Source organism: Archocentrus centrarchus, chromosome 1 (assembly GCF_007364275.1).
Source record: "Archocentrus centrarchus isolate MPI-CPG fArcCen1 chromosome 1, fArcCen1, whole genome shotgun sequence".
NCBI classification, from domain to species: domain Eukaryota; kingdom Metazoa; phylum Chordata; class Actinopteri; order Cichliformes; family Cichlidae; genus Archocentrus; species Archocentrus centrarchus.
Window position 1 is genome coordinate 9,284,768 of NC_044346.1, and position 21,854 is coordinate 9,306,621.

General features: G+C 41.5%; 1 protein-coding gene across 1 annotated transcript; it reads right to left on the reverse strand.

Moving 5' to 3' along the window:
• Positions 1-872: 872 nt before the first annotated feature.
• LOC115786877 (cAMP-specific 3',5'-cyclic phosphodiesterase 4C-like) lies at positions 873-20,321 on the reverse strand. The gene is made up of 17 exons (XM_030739352.1): positions 20,191-20,321; positions 18,391-19,125; positions 17,333-17,467; positions 14,089-14,216; positions 13,813-13,995; positions 13,678-13,717; positions 13,340-13,410; positions 12,772-12,934; positions 12,279-12,372; positions 12,028-12,185; positions 9,332-9,430; positions 9,079-9,243; positions 7,710-7,809; positions 7,455-7,609; positions 6,618-6,740; positions 6,353-6,535; positions 873-3,008 (listed from the first exon to the last, which is right to left on the reverse strand). The coding sequence occupies exons 2-17, from the start codon at positions 18,430-18,432 to the stop codon at positions 2,040-2,042; spliced, it is 2,808 nt and encodes a 935-aa protein (XP_030595212.1). The 5' UTR covers positions 18,433-19,125; positions 20,191-20,321; the 3' UTR covers positions 873-2,039.
• Between the last annotated feature and the right edge of the window lie 1,533 nt (positions 20,322-21,854).

Below are 21,854 nucleotides of genomic sequence, written 5' to 3' on the forward strand. Positions count from 1 at the left end.
ATCTATTCTCCTGTGGTGACAAAATAACAAAGAAAAAGCTTGGTTTAAGAGTTGTAGAGAATGAAATAGGTTTTGAACTGAGCACCTGAAGAGAGAGAAGTGTGTGAGATCTGCACAGCAATTTGTTTCAAATACGCAGAAAAATGGTTGTTAAAAAACCATCCTTTCTTTTTTTTTTTTTTTTTTTTTTTAGAGGATGCAAATTAAATAACCAAATAGGCATCAATAACTCACTGCAGAATAGTCACATGTGGTAAAGTAATATAAATAATTTATAATTAATAGACTGTGTCATCTTCATTATGGGGTTCAAATGGTTTGAGGATCGATACCTTTTTTATTTTATTGATTTTTTTTTTGTTTGACAAAAATTGTTTAAAAGTGTCTCTTCTCTTGCCGAGCCCTGGGTTGGCCTGATTGCATGCTGCTCTGCTACACGTGCTGCAGAGAGTGCTGAGATCTCTGTAAGTAACAGAGATGCACTGCTGGAGAACTTAGGAGAGCACTGTTTTCAAATCACTCCAAGTATCTTTTAGCTATAAAAGTGGCTTTGTAGTGTAGTGATCTACACATTAGCTTAACAAGCAAAAGATCCCCAGTTTGATCCCAGGAGGAGACACGGTTCCCTGTGGGGCTGTACCAGGAAGGGCAAAAAAATCTGCCAAATCAAAAGAGACGCTACCTTCTGTGGTGACCCCCTTGTGGGAAAAGGGAACATTTGATTTATAAAACGACAATTGTAATTGTTTCGGCTCTTACCAAAGTACTTGTAATTAAAACCAGCAGTCTGTAAGCTGCATTGATCGTATTTATTATATGACATCAGCAGATTAAAATACATGTTTACTATATACAGATATGTAACAGGGGTGTTAGATAAAGTGCCAAATACATTTTTTTTTTTTTTACAAAACCAAACCATCAAAACAAACAAAATAAAATAATGGGATTTGTGGAAGACCATCACACCTGTTGGCCTGGTCCCACAGTTTCATTGCTTTGTGACGAGTAGCCACCTCGTTCGGAGGCTGAATTGCTCAGTGCTGGTCGTGGGACAGTTTGGCACGATTCAGGTGAACCTGTCATGATGGGATGAATACTAGGTGCTCTTTTATTATTTTTTAAAACATTAACCAACATCGACACGTACGATAGATCAGGCTTCTGAGCTGTACTGCAAATGTTTCCACTTAGTGAAAACGGTCCAGATATTATTCAGAGACAGTGTCAGAAATCCAGCATTGTTGCATTAAGGTTAGTATGTGAGGAGGTTAAACTGTTCCTAGACCAGAGCCCAGAGGCGTACTCAGCATCCTGTTCACAAGTGAAACGTTTTTCTAGTAAATATGAGACGACGGACTACACTTTCCAGACTTTTTTGCATTATTTTTTCTCTTTTCTGACAAACGGAGGAAGTTGACATTCTTTTAACAGCTGCTCTTGAGTTAACTGTGCGTGGGATGTCATCTTCCTCATCAACAGGACAGAGACAGCAACCGAGAGACGACAGATGGTAGTCTATAAGAACGGGAGAACAGGCACGCACTTATTTGCATGTATTTCAGGCTTTGTTAGATTTTCAGGAGCTACAAAAAGGTCGACAGAACAAGTTCCTTCCCTTTTATTATTATTGTTAGTATTATCATCCCCCAGTTTATCCCCTATGGCAGTGATGGATGTACAAACACCAGGTGAAGAAGACTCTAGTCTGTCTGTCACTACCGGTTCATCGGCTTGCTGCAACAATCTGGCTGTTCGGGAAGATCCAGAGAGGTTTTATTTTTGTGTTGGCCGGTGTACTGTTGGTCTTTAAATGTTTCTCTGAGCTTTTTTAAGACGTCTGGAGTTGACAATAAACAGCTCCTCAGCTGTGAGGTTCACAGGACAAAGTGGTCAGAGCACATTATTTGGAAGGAAGGGCGTCATCAGCTCTTTATCCTCTTCTACAGCCATACTGCTGCCATTGTAGCCTCTCTGGCCCTCTTCATCTCTCCTCAACCTCTCCTCACAGACCCTGTGAATTTGCCTCTTTAACCTGACTAGCTCTCCTCTTCTTCTTGTACTTCTTCCTCCTCAGCCTCCTCTGGTGCCTCCTCCCCCTCCTCCTCCTGCTCTACCACTGCTTCTAATTCTTCCTTCGCTTCTTCCTCTCGCACATTCTCTTTTACTTCCTCCTCCTCATCTTCCTCCTCATCTTTATCCTCCAGTTCTCCCTCTTCTTCCTCTTCTACTTTTTCTTCAGTATCATCCTCCTCTATCTCTACTCCAGTCTCCTCTTTCACTTCCTCCCCTTCTGCTTCCTCATTTTCAGTTTCCTCTCCCCCCTCGCCTTCTCTTTCTCCATCTATTTCCTCTTCAACCTCTTCTGCATTTTCTCCACCTCCCTCACCCTCTCCTTCCTCCTCTCCCCCTTCCTCGTCACCCTCCTCCTGCTCTTCATCTCCTTCCTCCTCCCCTTTTGTCTCTTCATCTTGTGCTACATCATTGGCTTCTTCTGCTTCTTCTATCTCTGTTTCTTCTAATTCCCCTTCATCCTGCACCTCCTCTGCTTCTCCACCTTCTTTCTCTGCAGCCTGTTCCTCCTCCTCCTCCTCCTCCTCTTCATCCTCGACTCCATTCTGTTGACTGTTGTGATTTTCCTGCTCATCGTTCTCAATTTCTGCATGGTTCTGCTCCTCTCCGTTTGTCTCTGCCTGGCCGTCCTGCGTTTCGTCTTCGTTGCTGCTGTCACAGATGGCTTTCCGGCTGCTCCTTCCGCTCCTCCCACCGCTGTTCCTCAGGTGTATGTGGTTGTGGTTGTTTTGCTCCAGGTCCTCGAGGGTGATTTCAAACTGGAAGCGGTCATGCTGGAGATGTCTGTCTGGAGGAGGTGAGGGAGACTGGGGCATGGTGTTCAGGTACCACTCCCTGTTCTCCTCCAGCGTGTCCAGCAACTCCTGAGCATCCGGATGAACCAGGTCGGCCCACGTCTCCCACAGCGGGTGGACAATGTAGTCAATGAACCCCACCTGGAAAGAAAAAGAACACAAAAATACTTCAAATACTAGAAGAGCTGAAGCCACTATAATGGGTGGGGCTAAAGGAACAGTTCAACATTTTGGGGGCTGACTGACTTGATGCTGGAGCTGTTTCAGTTAATGTAGCTGATCATAACAGCTGAGTTCACCTGGTTCTGTCCTGAAATCACAAAAACTATGTACCGTGACCTTTAAAGATGACTAAATTACTCATTATCTATTCACTTCAATGTGCAATATAGTAAGTGATCCGTGTGGTTTTTATTCAACACGATAAATACAGTAGTTCAATTGTAAAGGCAGCTGCTGTATTGGGCCACAAGGTGGCACCAGCGTCCTTGCTGTTGTGTTGAGCTTGAGAGTTGTACAAAGGCAAAGTTAGACTGTTCTAACACCAATGTGGAAGTCCCCACTCTCATATCTGAGACAAGTCACAGCCAACCCGGGCCAGATGCCAAAAACCTGCAGGTCCCTTTATTACCGCTTGAGGCTGACTTCAAAAAAAAAAAAAAAAATCCATTTGTATGAATGACTGAATCAGACTCCCATATTAAAACTTTACAGCAGAAATAAGCATTAAAAAGAATATTCACACCCTGATACAAAAACAAACAGACAAAAATCCTATTTTGGCTTCTATGTGTGCTGGGTTTAATTTAGCTCATTCCACCACAGGACCGATGAGCTCCGGCCTTGGTGGGGCCGCCATTGTCCGTCTGCTCACAAGTCACAAGCATCGCTGATCCTCCAACAGCATTGTTCAGATTTTAGTGAAACTCACAATCATCACCTAATGGGTCTTCATCCAAACTGGGCTCAAGGTCAAGGTCACATTTGTCATTTAAGGGGTGCTTTCACATCATGCTGTTCATGCACATTACTACACTGCACATTAAATTCACAATTCTTGCTGCTGATTAACTGAACAATAAAGAAAGGACTTCATGGAATACCAAATGATGTGATAGCCTAGATATCACTTTGGCACACATGTTGCACATCACTTGTATGCTGTGATGTGATGATCATGATCTTATTGGTCACAGTCACGGAGGGAGTGGTCTTACTGGTTGACTCCCACATTAGAAAGGCATGGTTGGGGCCTTCCTATCACCTTTATGCTGACATGAGTAATAAAGTCAGTGATACGGCATACTGATGCATTCACATATTTTCATGCTTTTTGTGGCCATGGTTACTACTGACTACTGTCCGTGTAGTCATAATACACCTGAACTCAAGCACTTTCATTAGATGAACGAGATTAATGTGATCACTTCAGGTTCCAAAAACAGCTGTTGATGGTAAATGGGTACTTTTGGCACATCACTGCATGGCTCTATTTTTAGTAGTTTTGTTTAGTGTGCAAAGATTAGAGTGCGGAGTGCTATCAATTCTCTCCTCTCACTCCTGGCAAGAAAGCAAATAACATACGTCCCTTAAGTAGTATTTTTCCTTTACTAGAGCTAAATCCAACAGGCTGCACATCCAAATAACAAAAAAAAAAAAAGAAAAAAGCAGAATCATAACACCGAAAGATGTGACTGGTTCCCATCATGAAAATTAGAAGAGGCATATCTCTGTAGCTGCTTCCAGCTGGACATTGATGCATGAATACATTTCTCACACATGTATCCAAAACGGTTCAATAAGAACAGATTTATTCACTGCCAGAATTTAACACAAGTTATTCCAGTATTAATTATCCTGACAAATTTGGGGGGACATGTAAAAGTGCTGCACAATCAGCTGCCACAAAGCAAAATTTGATGCATATTTGTCTTTTTTTTATATAATTGTTTTACAGGCATGTCTATAAATATTGATGCTGCAAGCTCAAACACCAATGTACTGACAACTGAAGTTTTGCTGTCACATGACTACTAACTAGTTTACCATTTTGGATGTGTGACCGGTCCACGACCATCTGGCAACCACTGGCCACTAGGGAAAAATATGCATTCCGTGACTGGTCGGTGAAAACCTCCTTGCAGTTGCTTTGGTTGCTAGTAGTTTGCTGCTGTCGCAGGAATTTGCATGAAAGATGCCAACTTGTCTGCAAACACTCAACAGCCATTCGCTAAGCGGTGGTGAAACTGTGAAAAGTGTGACACAAAGTGGAAACAGTGAACGTTCGCCTTTAAAGTAAAAAGTTGCGCCTTTTGAAAAGTGTTGCAGCACAGCTGAGGCACAACTTTTACTTTAAAGGTGAATGTTCTCTGTTTCTGGTTTGCATCGCACTTTTTCAAGTTTCGCTGCAGGCAAGACGGCGTTTGTGAGCGACTAAAGCAATCGCAAGGAGGTTTTTGGTTTTTAGTGGCAGCAACCTCCAGCAACCACTCCCCAAGCAGTGCATATTATACATGTATATTGGGCTCAAAATACAGGCACCTCTTCTGTGCAACCAGCCCCCAATTTGGACTTGGGAGGCAGACACCCTCTACTTTTAAGATTAGGCTTAAAATTTTCTCTTTTTTTGATGAAGCTTATAGTTTGGCTGGATCAGGTGACCCTGAACCTTCCCTTAGTAATTATTAAAGGCTGACTCTCTCTCCCACAGTGTGCATTTTGTCCTATGTCTCTCGGCAGATGGCTGCCCCTCCCTCAGCCTGGTTCTGCTGGAGGTTTTTTTCCTGTTAAATGGGAGTTTTTCCTTCCCACTGTTGCCAAGTACTTGCTCACAGGGGGGTCATCTGATTGTTACAACTTACAATATAAAGCAGCTTGAGGTCACTGTGAATTAGTGCTACTCTATATACAGTATCAGTCAAAAGTTCGAACACACTTATTCATTCATATGAATGGGTGAGTGTGTCCAAATTTTATGACTGGTACTGTAAACAAAACTGAACTGAATTGAATTTATATATATATATATATATATATATATATATATATATATATATATATATATATATATATATATATATATATATATATATATATATATATATATATATATATATATATATATATATATATATATATTTGCCACTGCTTGTCATCTTGTGTTCTCTCATTTTATCATTATCAAATTTGCTACTTTCCCCGCACACTACCGACTCCCACATTTGCAGTGTTAGTGAATGACCTGCCACAGACAGAAAAATGCTCATTAACACTTCTGAGAGTCTCAGCATAAACTGAAGATTTAACAGAATCTATTTCAGGGTTGTTATTTCACACTGCACCGTGTTTCTGTTGTTTTATCCACCCGTGCTATCACAAACACTTAAAGTTGCTCGGTCGTGTCTCATTATCTATTCTGTGAGCACATTTAACATCCTCAGTGTATTAACAACGCCACTGCGATTCAGAGAGAGATTCAGCATTACCTGACTCTTCTCCACAGACGCAGTGTGTTTGTCACACATGGCGCTGATCTCCATCCCTCTCTCGCGCTCTTTGTCACCCTGTCGAAAGAACTCCTCCATGATCCTTTCCGTCCACTGTCTGTATAAGGGTAAGGGCTTGGTGGGGTTGCTCAGGTCTGCACAGTGCACCATGTTCCTCAGTACCTACACCCATACAAGAATATTTACACAATTATTGTATGTCATTCTTTTTTTCATATGGCCAAAACCTTTGTGATATAGTTACCTGTATTCGTTCTGTATAGTGGTCCAGAAGTAGCACGCCAGAACTCGTCACCTTCTTGGTCTCCACCATCGTCTTTAAATCAGCCAGCAGTGTCATGTGTTTGGACATGTCTGTGGCCAACACCTGCAGAAAAACACAGAAAGAAGTGCAGAGTTTCAAACTACTCTCTGTCCAAAACTTTTATTTTGTGTCCTTGAACCTGCGTCCTTTGCTCTCAGATGTACTCTATGCAGTGATCCAAAGCTCTGTTAGGAACTTATAATCCTGCGTGATTACAAGTTACTTTGAAAATATATAATGTGAGGATGAAGAAGGCCGTGAATAATGCAAGAATCAGGGCTGAAGTCAGCCGCCTTTTTCTCCAGAGGGGGCTTATTGTGAGTTTCCTTTATTGTGTGTGCTCAAACTTTCAAATAATGAGGTCAGCTTACAGTTGTGGTCAGAAGTTTACATCCACTCATCATTGGCATGAATGTCATGGTAATTTGGGGCTTTTAATGATTTCTCTGAACTGTCCCTTTTCCAGGGTGACTGGGGCAGCCAGTCAGAAGAAATATGGCTTAAATGAGGGGAACTAAAACAGCTTGTTTCAGTTTCCTGATCAACATATTCAGCAAGTTATATACTAAGAGCTTAAAATGTACACTACAATCCATGCATGTCACAAGATCAGAACTCAAAGACAGCTTAACAGAAATGCAAAAACTTTAAAAGTAACTAAAATAACTAAAACTAAAATGATAAATTCGATTCCGACAGCATTTGCATGATGAGGGAAAAGTAAGCACTGTTAGTTTACTGTTGCATTATTTTTGTGTATGCAGACAAGATCCCTACCATATCGATTACAAGCTTGCGAAGGCTCTGGCGCTGCCGCTTCGTAAGGTTCTGGAAAATGTCACAGTTTTCCTGGTGCAGAAGCTTGAAGCCCACAGCAAGGTGGTGGTTCTCCAGGACCGACTCGTCATTGTACATGAGGGCCAACTCTGAGTCTGGGGGTGAGGGGTGAACACAGCTTGTGCAAATATCGAGGCATTTGTTAATAAGCACGTGTGTGCGTGTCTGTGTGTGTATATATGTTTGTGAACTCACTGGTATTGATGAGGAACTGATTGGAAACTCCGGGATGGTCTACATCGTGGATGGCTGCAGCAAACAGAGCGGCGAGGATTTCCAGGTCAGTGAAGACAGCCTGAAATGAAAAGAAGAAGAAGAACGTGAATGACTCCGGCAGTTTTTATGTTAAGAAAATTAAGAATGTATTTCTCATTGCAATAAATATACTGCATATGAAGAATATGCATCGATATTTTTACTGTCTTTGCAGGCAGCTTGTAACTTTCTAGTGCCCAAAATTTGTGTATTGCAGAAGCAACAAAAGACCTGCACTTGAGCCACAAGGACAGCCTTCCCTGCTTTCTTTGCAAGCCAGACAGAATATGTGGGTGACAGACAAATGTGTTCCCAAATAAAATCAGATATTCTTTGTTTTCTTCCAGTAGAAAACAGTACCAATAGTAACAGTGAACCCAACTGGCATCATTTGTGTGTGTGTGTGTGTGTGTGTGTGTGTGTGTGTGTGTGTGTGTGTGTGTGTGTGTGTGTGTGTGTGTGTGTGTGTGTGTTTTAATCTGTGATGACTATAAGCTCATATAATGCTTAAAATAATGGGGTGTGCTTTGTTGTTGTGTCACAGCATAAGCCTTTATGCCATTAACATCTATTTTCTGTTGATTCTCTAATAGAATCCACAATCGAATCTTAGCACCTAATGAAACGTCAATGAATTTGTCAACTTCGTATATTTTTAACAAAAATCACAGAATTTAATGATCAAACAAGTATTAAACTGTATGCAGTGGTACTTGCATAATCCCTTTCTTCTCATACAGTCATGCGGTGCTTTTATCTAAGCCTTTGCAACATTCCCACACACACTCACACTCTGATGGATGCGTCGGGGGCAACTCGGGGTTCAGTATCTTGCCCAAGGATTCTTTGGTATATGGGCTGGAGGAGCCAGGGATCGATCCACTGACCTTTCCACTCTCAACACCACCTGAGCCACAGGTGGTGTTAAAAATATTATTGGTCAATTTTGAGGCCTTGGGCCAAAAGTCTGAGGGAACTTGATACTTGAACATATTTTTTTATGTGTTGAGACATGAATAAAATGTATTTTATATATGTATATCATGTGTTACAGCAGCACACATATATTCAAACAGGCCAATTTGTATTGTATTCAGTTGTTTGGATGTATTTAGCAGCACTGAGGCAGAGGGTTAAATCATATTCAGTTTTCCAGATGTTGGAGTTAAGGTGATGTTTGTCTTTCTTTGTTTTGATTTTGTGTTTTCTCCACCTTTTGTTTACACCTGGCTCCTTATGTGAGAACAAAGACCGTGTGTGTGTGTGTGTGTGTGTGTGTGTGTGTGTGTGTGTGTGTGTGTTGACCTACATCAAGAGCAGGTGTGGAGAGAAGAACATGTGTGGACTGGGTGACATCTGCAGCATGGAGGCTGTTGTGGTACGCTACGTTTCCATGGTAATGGTCCTCCAGGGTCATCACGTAAGTGACAAAGGTGTCGACTGGGATACGAAATGTCTTCAACAGCTCTCGCTCCTGAGGAGGAGCGAGACAGGAGAAACAGGAGTACATTGTGCACACGAGCACAGACACGAACACTTCTCATGTATACGATTATTTTTACCTGGAAGATGGCGTACATGATGCAGCTGAGAGGTCTGTTGTTGGAGAACTCTGCTACTCTGAATATGTTAAAACTCCACTTGTCCAGATCCTCCAGCTCCTGTTTCAACCAAATCATACTGATTGAAAAATGCTTCATCAAAAACTTAAACAGGCCTCTACTGGGTACTCAGAGAGAGAGACGAGGCATTCAAATGTGTGAACATAAAGCTACAGAAAAAAAAAATACATTTAAGAAATGATCAACAATAATTATCTGTTACACAACTGAGATTACATTACATATAGTCAAACTCAGAAAAGCGACAATAATTTTTTACTTCAGTATTAGAAAATCAATCAGCTCCTGGTCTTACGTAGAAATATTTTTAACTGGTTATTATTTAAGACAAACTGAGGAAGAGTCAGTGTAAGACGACCATTTATCACCATATAGAAATAAAGATATAGATATGTGAAAAAAAAGAAAGAAGTCGCTTATCATGTTAACCGTTGGGAGTAAAAACGTTCTATTCTGCACCGAGAACAAAGCAGAGCTAAAAGCAGAAAAACATTTAGACTTACAGAACTGTGCAAAAGTCTTCAGTCACCCCACATTTATTTATATTTTGCTTCCAAGGAGCCAAACTTTGTTGTAATTTTTTAAACTGGTCTCCAGACTTTCTGAAGGTCTTTCCAAGTTTTTCTTTGAACATTGGCTGCTGTGTACCGGAACATTTTCAGAGGATGTGAAATGTGTCTAAAAACAACACACAACTTAGCAAATAACCAGTTTTAAATTGTATCTTTAGGCACTTTGTTGCTAACAGCCTTGTGTAAAAACAACATTTGTTCCCAGATTATTCTAAAAAAGTACCAAACACAGTTTGATAGGCACAAAATAATATTTCTGCTCCAACAAGGTGATTCCCAGATAGCTATTAGGCAGAAACTCGGCAAATCTGTGCATGGTGCGCAGGGTGTCCTTAAAAAAGTTGAGGACACTGGAAAAGTGGAAGACAAAAGACAAAGTGTCAGGCCTAAAAAAAAAAACAAAAAAACATTTACAGCAGATGAAAAAGTATCTGTTCAATGAAGCCTCATCAGAAATGGTCTCAGTGGAAGGGCGGCTGTGAAGAAGCCATTGTTGAGGAAGGGAAACAGGGAGAAAGGGCTGAGGTACGCCAAATTACACAAGAACCAGACTGAAAATCAGTGGCAACAGGTCTGATGGAGTGATGAATCCAAATTTGATATTTTTGGTTCAAATTATTGTCAGTACATATGGAGGAGGTCAGGAGAGAGGCACGACAGTGAGTGTCTACAGCCACCTGTAAAACACGGTGGAGGTGCTGCAGTGGTGTTGGAGAGCTTGTCAAAACTGATGGAATTATGAATGCAGGAAAGAACCATCAGATTTTCGTTCTGATTGGCAACTGCTTCTTTTTTCAGTGTAACAATGATCCCAAACACACTGCCAATGCAGCAACAGCATACCTGGATAGAAAAAAAATATCAGTCATGGATTGGCCTCCCCAGAGCCCGGACCTCAACTTTATTGAAGCAGTGTGAGATCATCCTGACAGAGAACAGAAGAAAAGGCAGAAACATCCAGAGAAGAGCTCTGAATGTCCTTCAAGAAGCCTGAAGAACTATTCGTGAAGAAAGCTGTGCTGAAGAATAAAGGTGGCCAAACCAAATATTGACTTTCACTTATAATTATACAAACTACAAACTTGCCTCATATACTGTATTTATATTTATGTTTGGGCTTGTTTCAATGAATTGCTGCACCTATTTCCCAGCAAAATAAATAAAGAAATGAGGGATGGCTCAAGACTTTTGCACAGTACTGTAGTCAGAAGCTCACAAACACAACTGCAAATCAATTCTAAGGTTACTCTGTGCTAAACTGGATAATGCTTGCTAACGCAACTTTATTAAGCAAACAGCAGAACAATGAAATCATCTTGCATCCCAAACACGAGCAGACTTCCAGCTTTCCACTGTGGAGGCTTCTGTCACTGAGCCCTGACACCATTTGAACTCTAATCACACAGCAGACGTGGCTTTGATGTCTCCCAATATAACCTTGACCGTTCAGCCTTAGTGGCAGAGGGTCCACAGATGTATAGAGAATACCTGTCATCGGTTCTTAATTATAACGGGAGGGCAACAAAGCTTTATATTTGTATCTAGCATGCTTTAATGTGATTTATGTGCTGCAGTATGATCAAGCAGAGACAGAGACAGCCTCCACCCCACTGTGGACCTTCCAAAAATTTGGTGCTAGAGACTGGATAGAATTAAACAATAAGGCATCAAACACTGGAAAGAAGACAAAAGGAACAAAAAAAGATTCCTGCTGCTATGTGAACTTAATAAATATATGAACACTTTTTTTTATTGCAACAAGTCAGTATTTGCAGTTTCTTTCTGAAAAACTTTCTTGATTACATAAAATATGCAATAATGTGGAATATAATTACGTTTGTGTATGTTTCTATCAAATGCAGGGTACATGTGTGGATCTTTTTCATACTGCTAGAAGGGACAAATGAGCCTAAATATAAACCAAACAATGCACAACGCTCATTTCTGTGAACTCCTCAAGTCATGAAGAATATCTAATTTCCAGAGATTTGTGTTGTTCCAGCAGAGCTCAAGTCTGAGCAAAGTTTGAGGGCGAGTGAGAATGACACAGACAGAAAACAGCACCTTGGCAAGCTCATCCTCGTGGTCCGTGTTGACGCCGAAGCGAGGCATGGAAGCGCTGGAGAGGCTGGAGCTGTGAGACAGTTTCCTCACTCCGCTGATGTGACTCATGGGTTTGTCTTTCAGAGTCGGAGATGGGATTTCCACCTCGTTCTGCTTGTCTGTAAATTGTTGGGCAAACACACACAGAGGATTTATAGTTTTTAATTTGGCAAATGCGAAGTGGACAGAAATCCCATTCTGCTCCCACTCACCCAGAAAGGTGCTGGAGATGTATTCAGACACCTGGTTCCCCGAGCGACTCATCTCTGACAGGTGAGAGAGCTCTCTGTTCAGCATCCTCTTAAACTGTGGCAGAATGAGACCACGGTATGAGTCGATCTGAAACGTCTTCTTTCAGGAAACTGAGGGTTATTATTCAAAGCGGAAGCCTGTTTGGCTTTTGGGCTTTTAAATCCAGAGGTTTAAGACGGCAGTAAAACTACTGTTAGAAGATAACAGAAAACCCATTCAGATCCTCGGTGGAGATAGATTTGACATTTCCCCGTTCAGAGTCTAACTTACAGCACAGATCAACACAAAGCCATCAAGTAATGTGTAGAGTAGATATTAATTTATAGCAAACATCAAATGGTTATTATAACGTCTTGAGCTAAATATTGAAAACATACACAAAGGGTCGACTGCAGCAGATTTGTGATGTGATGATATCAGGCTGGCTGTTAATCGGTCTGGTCATTTACAAACCTTGTTGGAGGCCATCTCGCTGACAGAGCGATGTGTCTGAATAGTCTCCAGCTGGTCTAAGCACCAGTCCAGTTCCTCCAGTGTGTCCAGGGCGAGCTGCTGGTACTGCTGGTCTGATAGTGTCGCCCTAGGACTGACGCACACTCCACCCAGAGGAGACCTCCTAAAAATCAGAGCCGCTAGATTAGCAAGAACCTGCAGATTGGCCTAGGTCATTAAAAGTGTTTTCTACTTTAATATTAATCTGGGTGGTAACTTGATGAGATAAACTGAACTGAACTGAGTTCATTAAGTAGTTAATCTTTGATATTTTATGGCTTCATTCAAAATGAATGAATGTATCAAGTAGAAAAATAATAAAGTGCAGTATTAGTATAGTACATAGTATTTTTTGTTTAGCACCAGTTTGGCACCCCAGCTCTTTTCCTTTGGAGCCATGCTGTTGGAACGCATACAGAATGTGTTTTTTTTATAACATGTATTATAAACTTCTGTAATGTGCAAATTGTTGTTTAACTTATGAAATGTGAACTATGTGGATACAACAGGACATTTAGGTGATACTGACTTGACTGTCGGTGTGGAGACGTTGGCAAGGATGGTGAAGTTGCTCCGTACTGATCGCAGACTAGCCAATACCTACATCATCACACAGAATCACAGGATAACCATACGAATACAGAACGAGCTTACAGATATATATATATATATATATATATATATATATATATATATATATATATATATATATAATTGAGAGGTGAATGCTTAACAATGTGTTCAGTCCTTTTTCCCTGTTTAAATTCACCTCTAAATCCTAGAATTATACAGACTGTTTGTGCACACTGGAAATACAGTTTTTATGACCACTCATGAAGATAAATGAATCTATAAAGTCAAACTCACTTGGGCAAAAGGTGTGACAATAAAATCTTCTGCAGTGTGCCTAAGACAAGAAGACACAGTTGGCAGAGTTGGAAAATAGAGAAAGTGCAGAACAGATTGCAACTTTTCATATGACCACAAACACTCAACTCTCACCCTTCGCTGGCGAGGGAGGAGTTCCGTGAGACCGTCTTGGGTGACATGTCGTAGTCCGAGTCAGAGCGGTAGAGGAAGGACTCTCTTCTCTGGCCCTGGGGGAAGGTAGTGTGCAATGTGAGGCTTGGACTCTGGGAGCCCAAAGGGGTGTGACCTGGGGACACGCCATTTTCTGCTTCGTAACTGGAAGATGATGGCAGCGATTAGACAAAAGACAGAAAAACTTTCTGCAGAATGACGTCAGTGATTTTGACAAGGGTTTAATTGTACGTGAACCTGTCAGAGTCTGCTTGTGTGATGGAGATGCGCGGTGGGATACGAAGGGGAAGAGTTGTGGGACGTGACGCGTTGCCCAGGACTTCCGGAGAACGGGTGCGATCTCGAGGGCGTAGCCAGCAAGGTACCTGGTGTGTTAAAAGGCAGGGTAAATACACCACAATCTAAACGAATCAATTATCTATCAATAATCTGTGATTCAAGGCAAAATTATGAGCAAAGCTTCAGTTTGGGGATACACACTAATAACTATAAATCTTGCCTTATCTTTAATATACAATACTCTGTTTAAAGTGGACCTGCTGTTCTCACAGCTCCATATTTTTAATTATTTCATTCATTCATCCTCAGTCTGAGGTAATCTATTTTAGCACCTTTCCCTTTCAGCCAGCTTTCTTCTGATTGGCAGCCCCTCAGAAATAGGAGGTTTGAACAACAGGTGGGTGGCGCTCATGTGCTCACAGACAGTACACCTGATATGACCATATTAAGAATATCCAGCATCACTGACATCCTACAGAACCAGAGAAAAAGACTTTTTATTCACAGGAAATACCTGCACATACCTCACGGTCAGGTCCCCACAAGGGTGCGCAAATGTTGGGTTCCTGAATCTAAAAATGTAGCCTGTACTCGACATGTTTGTCAAGCCATCCATACGTTATGGAATAATGGCAACAGCCCATATTGTCACCTCAGGGTGACAATCTGCAACTGAACGAAAGAGGCGCATTCATGGAGGAAAGCAGATACGCCCCAGGAGAAGGGCACCTCAACAGCTGGGAACTGGCTGGCAGCCAGCTGTGAGCGAGCTGGTGGCGGCAACTCGAGGTGGGTGTATCTGTAATCATCAAAGTACCCCTGCCTTTCTGCAAGCACACTAAAATGTTTGAATTTTTTCTGTTCTGTCACAGTACAAAAACACAACTCTTAGATTTTTGAAGCTCAGCAGTTTTAATTAATTTTTTCTTTTTTTGTTCCCTTGGAGGCAAGAGAACGAGCTTTAAAACACACTACCGTATTAACACCTCATTAAGAGATAAACCTGTCAACGATTTCCTACAGGAAACACCGAGCAGACAAAGAGCAACATATGTGGTTTTTTTTTTTCAGTCATATTTGTTGCCTCCTGATTGTGAAGGGATCCCAAGTTAGGTGGACATGTTGAACCTGGCCAGTGTTATTTAGTCTCTAATATCAACAGACAGCCAGCACTGGCCAAGCTAGCTGTCTGTTGACATTAGACTTCCATGTTTTACTTTACTTTTTTCTTCATTCTGTTTAAGCTTTTTACCTTTATCATGCAATGGCTTAAATTGCCGTCCCTTGTTGTTTTCAAGGGCTGATTTAACACAACACCAAGAGACAACAGCTGAAAATATGCCTGTAGGTATTATATTTACAGTAATACTTAGTAATGTGGACAATCCCTTAAAATTAAACAAATTAACATACATGACTTGCAGTAAAATATGTATTAAAGTATGCTACACTCTGGTATAGTCCTTCAAAGATCATTCTGCTCTGGCCTAAAAAAGTTCCTAAAAAATGCTTAAGGTGACAGATTACAGACATGTATGCATACATAAATACAGGCGGGAGCCCCATGGCAACCACTTAGCACATTAAAGTGGGAGTCTCAGCAATTTTCATTTGAATAAGTCACGATGTGTTACAAAATTATGAAATACAGTTGTGAGAGAGCCTTGGCCCTGTGATTAAAATACTGCAGTGTTAATAATTGGTTGTCTATGGGGTCTCACAGAGCTAATAAATGTTACTAATGCAAAAGTTACTCCTGATAATATTTTTTAAATTAGTTTAACACCCATTAGCAATTTCAAGGGCTGAAAAACAAAGCCAGTGCAAAATACCAAAAACTGCAATGCCTTGAGTGGCCACTTGAGGGTGACAGCGAAAGTGAGTCAATCCCCACAGACTCGCATGTTAAACTAATCAAGTGTGCAGCACAAATAAGAATGGCTACAGCCTGCTACAAAAATACTTTTGGTCTCTGAAGCTAATTTAGCTCTTCATGACAGCTTTGCAGGGGCTGAATTTTTATATAACTCATACTTTAATTCGTTTAAAGACTCGCATGCACGCTGTGCATTATTGAGAGAATGACTGTTTTGACTAGCAGGTAAACACCTCAGCTAATGTGAGTCACTGAACTGAATCCCTTGATCAATAATCAATAAAAGAGCTCTTGATTGATTAATGCATGCTGTTATGTCCTTTAACCAAGACTATACCTTTTAAAGAAAAATCACTTATACACATAGAGCACTTATATAGCTGCTGCTCATTAACATAGAGGACTGGGTTCATGCTGGGTGAATGTAGGCTGGACGATGCAAACTGTCCACTCAGACTTCTGAATGTATGCAGCTGGTGCCTTTCAGAACATTTTAATGCAATTATCTGTCAAATAATATAGACTGCTGTGCGGTTAATAAACTGCACAGCAGTCCATATAATTACTAACAGTCTGCCAAAGAAGTGAGTGACAACCTCATATTTGTATGTTACTTAGCACTAATTAGCAGGTGTCTATCTTCTAGTATCTCAAATACATCTAGGAATTTATTTGGGCAGTTTCAAGGATCAGTGGGACATGAGAACTGCACATACAGGAACACCAGCCAAAAGATACTTTAACAGTTTGATAACTTTGCTCCAAAATAGAGGTTTAAAAAGCGTTTCCCCCCCCTTGGATGTTATAATTCTGCCCCATTTGCTGCTATAGAATTCTCCCGTAGATTTGAATTCAGGTGTCACGTCTCTCGCTCATGTGGCAGACCAAGCTTGCGATCATCACCTCCATCCTCTGATAAATTGTGGCTCCATAAAACCAAGATGCTAAAATCTTGCTTTTAGTTTCTTGGCACACCCGACTATAGGCTCCTAGGTTTCAAAACAGTGGGTGACCTCACGGTTTCTACTTCCATCTATTAAAATGGTCAGTTTCTGCATTCTTCAACACTAAATAAGTCTGAAATTTTGCTTGAAGTAACAGAACAAGCAGGAGCAGCCACAGTGAGCAGAAGCAGCTTTCACTTGCACTGTGCTGTGATGCTCACAAACTCATGCTGGGTGCATGATGGTGCTCACCATGGCTGCCCCTTATAATTTGGTGACCTATTGTGTTGAACTATGTTTGCTTTTATCAAGGGTAACAATAGGTGTTACCAAATGAACGTGAGTAAAGTCTTTCGGATTGCCACTCTAAGTCTTTCCATACCTGGAGACTTGGCGAGAGTCTTCTGCTCCTCCCTCTGCGTAACTCAGCCCCCAGCGTGGACCCGGACGTATACGATCGGCTGTACCGAGATGACTCCGCCTTCTCCCCAGCACCTGTTAAGTCTGTGTCATTTCCCTGTGAGACAGAAGAGAGGGCAGGTGAGGGAAATGGGGATGTGGAACAAGAAGTTACATGTTCAGAGGATTAAAAGAAGACATATTTTCTTTGCACAAAAAACATTGCGTTGCACATGTAACAATAAAAAGACAGTTGCCGTTTTGGATCATGCACTAAACTGTGTTGTTTTGCCATATTTAAATTGTGACGAGCGAATACACTTCTACAGAACACAGACTATAAATTATTGATGTAAGTGTGTGTGACTGTGCATGTGTGTCTGGGATAGGGCCTCTACAGACTGAGCTCTTAGAGGCTGATCTGCACTGCAGTACCGTAGCAACAAAACACTGGGGGAATGGTAGCAGTTGCTAGGCAACAGTGCCGTGTTGCTTCCATGCTGCGTTTGATGTCATCCAGACCCAGATGTGGGGAGATGCTTGCATGCACACACACATACACACACACACACATGCATAACGAAACGTATAATCAATAAAAGAGCTCTTGATTAATGCATGCTGTTATGTCCGTTAGCCAAGACTTCACCTTTGAAAGAAAATCACTCATTTACATAGAGCACTCATTTACATAGAGGGCTGGGACTGAGTGGCTCATGCTGGGTGAGTGTAGGCAGGAGGATGCAAACCGTCCACTCGGACTTCTGAGTGTGCGCAGCAACAAAGAGAGCCTGGATGTGTGAAAGTCATGGGGTGTCTGAGTGATGGTAGGCATTCAAGTTAAACACACACACGCGCAAACGCACACACACACACACACACACACACACACACACACACACACACACACACACACACACACACACACACACACACACACACAGCTCAGTCAGACGGACTGCTCGGCCTGGTATCTACTCTCACTGTGACTGTGACAAGGTTAATCTGATCCTCCCTGATTGTTTATATCTTCCTTCTCACCTCTTCTCCAGTCACCGACAGCACGCTGCGGCTCTTCTTCATCCTGATTGGCTCGTTCTGGGCCCCAGGGCGGAGCGTTCCGGAACCCAGGCAGCAGAGCAGGTGGAGAGCCAGGACCGGAGAGGTCAAAGGTCACTGCAAGGTCAAACCGGGGTCAGACCGGGTCACAACCGGCCCCCATTGGAGCGGATTTGGCCAGCCAACCGCCTCACTCGCACTCCTTCTGCACTGCAGTCTTCAGATGGTTGAAATAAAGAAAGCAGAAAAACAGTAAAGAAGCATTTATGCAGCCCTCGGAGGCTGCAGCTTCAGACGGAGGCGGCTGACCTTCGTTTTGGTCTGTTGTCTTTTCAAAAGTCAAAGGCGGAAGAAAGAAAAAAGTCACTCCATGTCGTCTTTCTCGGGCCAGATGAGCCAGTGAACATCCCAGTCAGAGTTCATGATGTCTTTGCCAAAGGAAACCCTTTTCTCTAAAACATCCATCCAACTCTGAGTATTCTTTGCATGACGTTCCCCAGTTAATATTCCACATGAAGGCAATTTTCCAACAATTAAAAATCCAAAAGCATTATAGAGAAATCTGGTCCTCTCCTTTCTCAGGTCAGTCATCCACAATATGAGTGGTCATGGTCTGGATCCAAATCCTGCTTAGGAAGACATGTCGAGCATGACCTCATCTGAGAAGTCTAAATATCCTGGTTTGATCTGCCAGAGTCAATCCTGGAAGCTTTCTTCCTGTGAGAAAACAGAAATTAAGAGTTAGCATGACCAGACTAAAAAAAATCATCAGCTAATTTTCAGTTTGAGTCATCTATCCTACCTTGTTTCACTATCCTGCTTTTATGTAATGAATCCATTTGAAAATTCATAAAATTGGAAAATCCTTTCCTCCATATGCACTAAAGAAAATGTGAGTTGTTTCCCATAATACAAATTTCATGTATGAAAAAAAAAAATACTCAGAACAATTTAAATTTAAAGGACTAAATTCTCAAGATATGGCTGGTCACCTAGTAAATTACTCAGAAACAGGACAGCCCCATGTTTTGACTGGTCTTGCTGGAGCTGTACCTACAGTGTGGCTAATTCTGAGCACATACTGCAACACCAAAGCTCTCTGATGTTATATAATTACTCTGAGCAGTCCAAGCTGACCTAATTCTATTGGATGGGACAGATTCAGCATATCAGAGTGTTTCTGATGGAGCTGGTACAACACATAGAGTGCTGGTCGAGAAGACTTTTACCAAGGGTCACCAAGAACACACCCTCTCAGCGATGGGTCTTCCACAGAGTCCTCACAGATTCACACGGTTAAAAACAAAACAAAACAAAAATCAGGAGGAAGTCAACAAATGCATAGTGACACAGTGACATATATATATATATATATATATATATATATATATATATATATATATATATATATATATATATATATATATATATATATATATATATGGACAGATAATGAAGGCATTTGAACACTTAAACACATACACATACAATGGCTGCAACCAATACCACCTCCACTACAGATAAAGCAGCTTATAAAACCAAGCAGCAATGCATCAATATGCAGCTCAACTACCAGCCTGCTGTTCTCTTAAAAAAAAAAAAAGCACCCAAATACATATATAAAGCACGCACACGCATGCTGACACCATGCACATATGAGGAATGCCCTGCTGTCATGCACATTTGCACATACTGCATGAGGTATGTGTCACTCACACACACATATGTCCACATATATTGGCACACACAGCTTGGAGGACGTAGGAATAAAAGCACACTCACCTTGATCGCCTGAAGATCAACAGCAAGATGGGCTGCGCCTCCTCTTGCTTTCACTTGTCGCCTTCCCCTTCTCTCTCCCCTGCTCTTTCTGTTTTTCCGTAGACATAGCGGTGTATCACCATGGCTGGAGGGGGGGAGAAAAAAAAAACAACACACTTGCCGTTTTCATGAATATCCGCGGCTTCACCAGTTTCCCTCCCTCCCTGTCTCTCCTCTCCCTCTCCCCTGCCACAGTGGTCTCCCCCAGCCACCCCCTCCCACCACCGCCACAGCCTCCACGGAGAAGCCCATCTTCCCTCCTCTCCCCTCCTCCCGCACAGACGCACAGTGTGTCCATTAATCCCGTACAACAGTCTCCACTCCTCGCTCCATCGGTACACCTGTCTTTTTTTTCTTCCATCTTATTAGCAGCCACACACTGATCCTCTGTTTCAATAGTCAGGCATCATTGCTCTCCATCATACACACCCACACACAGAGCACGATTTTATTGGAACACACCGCTCATATTAAAAAGAAAATCACAATAAGCATTCATCTCTCCTTTTTTTCCTCCCACGCCTGTTTACTATTTTTTACAGCCATTCAAGGGCATGCAGTACATTTCTGAATTCAAAAACCTGAATCATAAAACACTCTGTTCCTCTTATTTATTTATTTATTCAATTTTCAGTTCAGTTGTATGCACATAGCACCGACTCTCAACAGTCGCCTCAAGGAGCTTTATATTGTAAGGTAAAGCGCCCACAATTTAAGCGGAGCCACAAGCAGAATCATTTAATTTTTAAGTTACAATTTATGACTGTACGTCACTGATAGCAAACATTACACATAACGATGTTAGCTGATTCTTTTCTTAAAGAAGTGACTCACCATGGTGTATTTTGCACAAAATGAGTGGAAAAATGCCAATTGTAGGTTTCCAGATATCGCCACAATGTATGTTACTCAGTGTCCTTTTAATTTAGGATAAATAAAGACAGCAATAAGTTACAATGAGAAGCAGGAACTAGAAACACTTAATCACAGATTTTAGTAAGGCAGACACTGGTGTGACACAAACTGTGAGTAGAAAAGCCTCAGCAGATACTAAACCTGTCCTGACTTTTGACTTAGAGGATCTGATGTGTTAGCATTACAGCCAAATAGTAATAATAATAAATAATAACATAAATTGTCCAAGCACACACACAAATATTTTCCCGTGATGCTGCGGTGCTGTTCTGTTATTCTCCCATCAGCTTTTGTAGGCATTATCTAGATTTGATTCATGCCCAGGACCTGCACTGATCGTTCCCTATTTACAAAAGTGACTGCACAAAGACGCTTTGCCTCGAAAAATCCCGCACAGAACACTAAATCAAACCCACCAATTAATTATGAAGGAGAGAGAGGGAGAGAGAGAGAGTGGCCCAGCGATTAATTATGCAATTGAAGGGTCGGGAGAGAGAGCGAGAGAGAGAGAGCATTCAGAGAAGCCAGCAGAAAAATAGATGGACAGAAGTTAAGCTCAGTTTATTGTATAAGTGATGAAACAGTACCTAAAGAGAGATTCTGGCATCTCTGGAGACAATTACAACATAACAAACTGCAAACATTTTTGAGCTGAACTGTCAGCTGTTTGGTCCATCAACAGAAGATTTATCAGCAAACATTTCTGATTA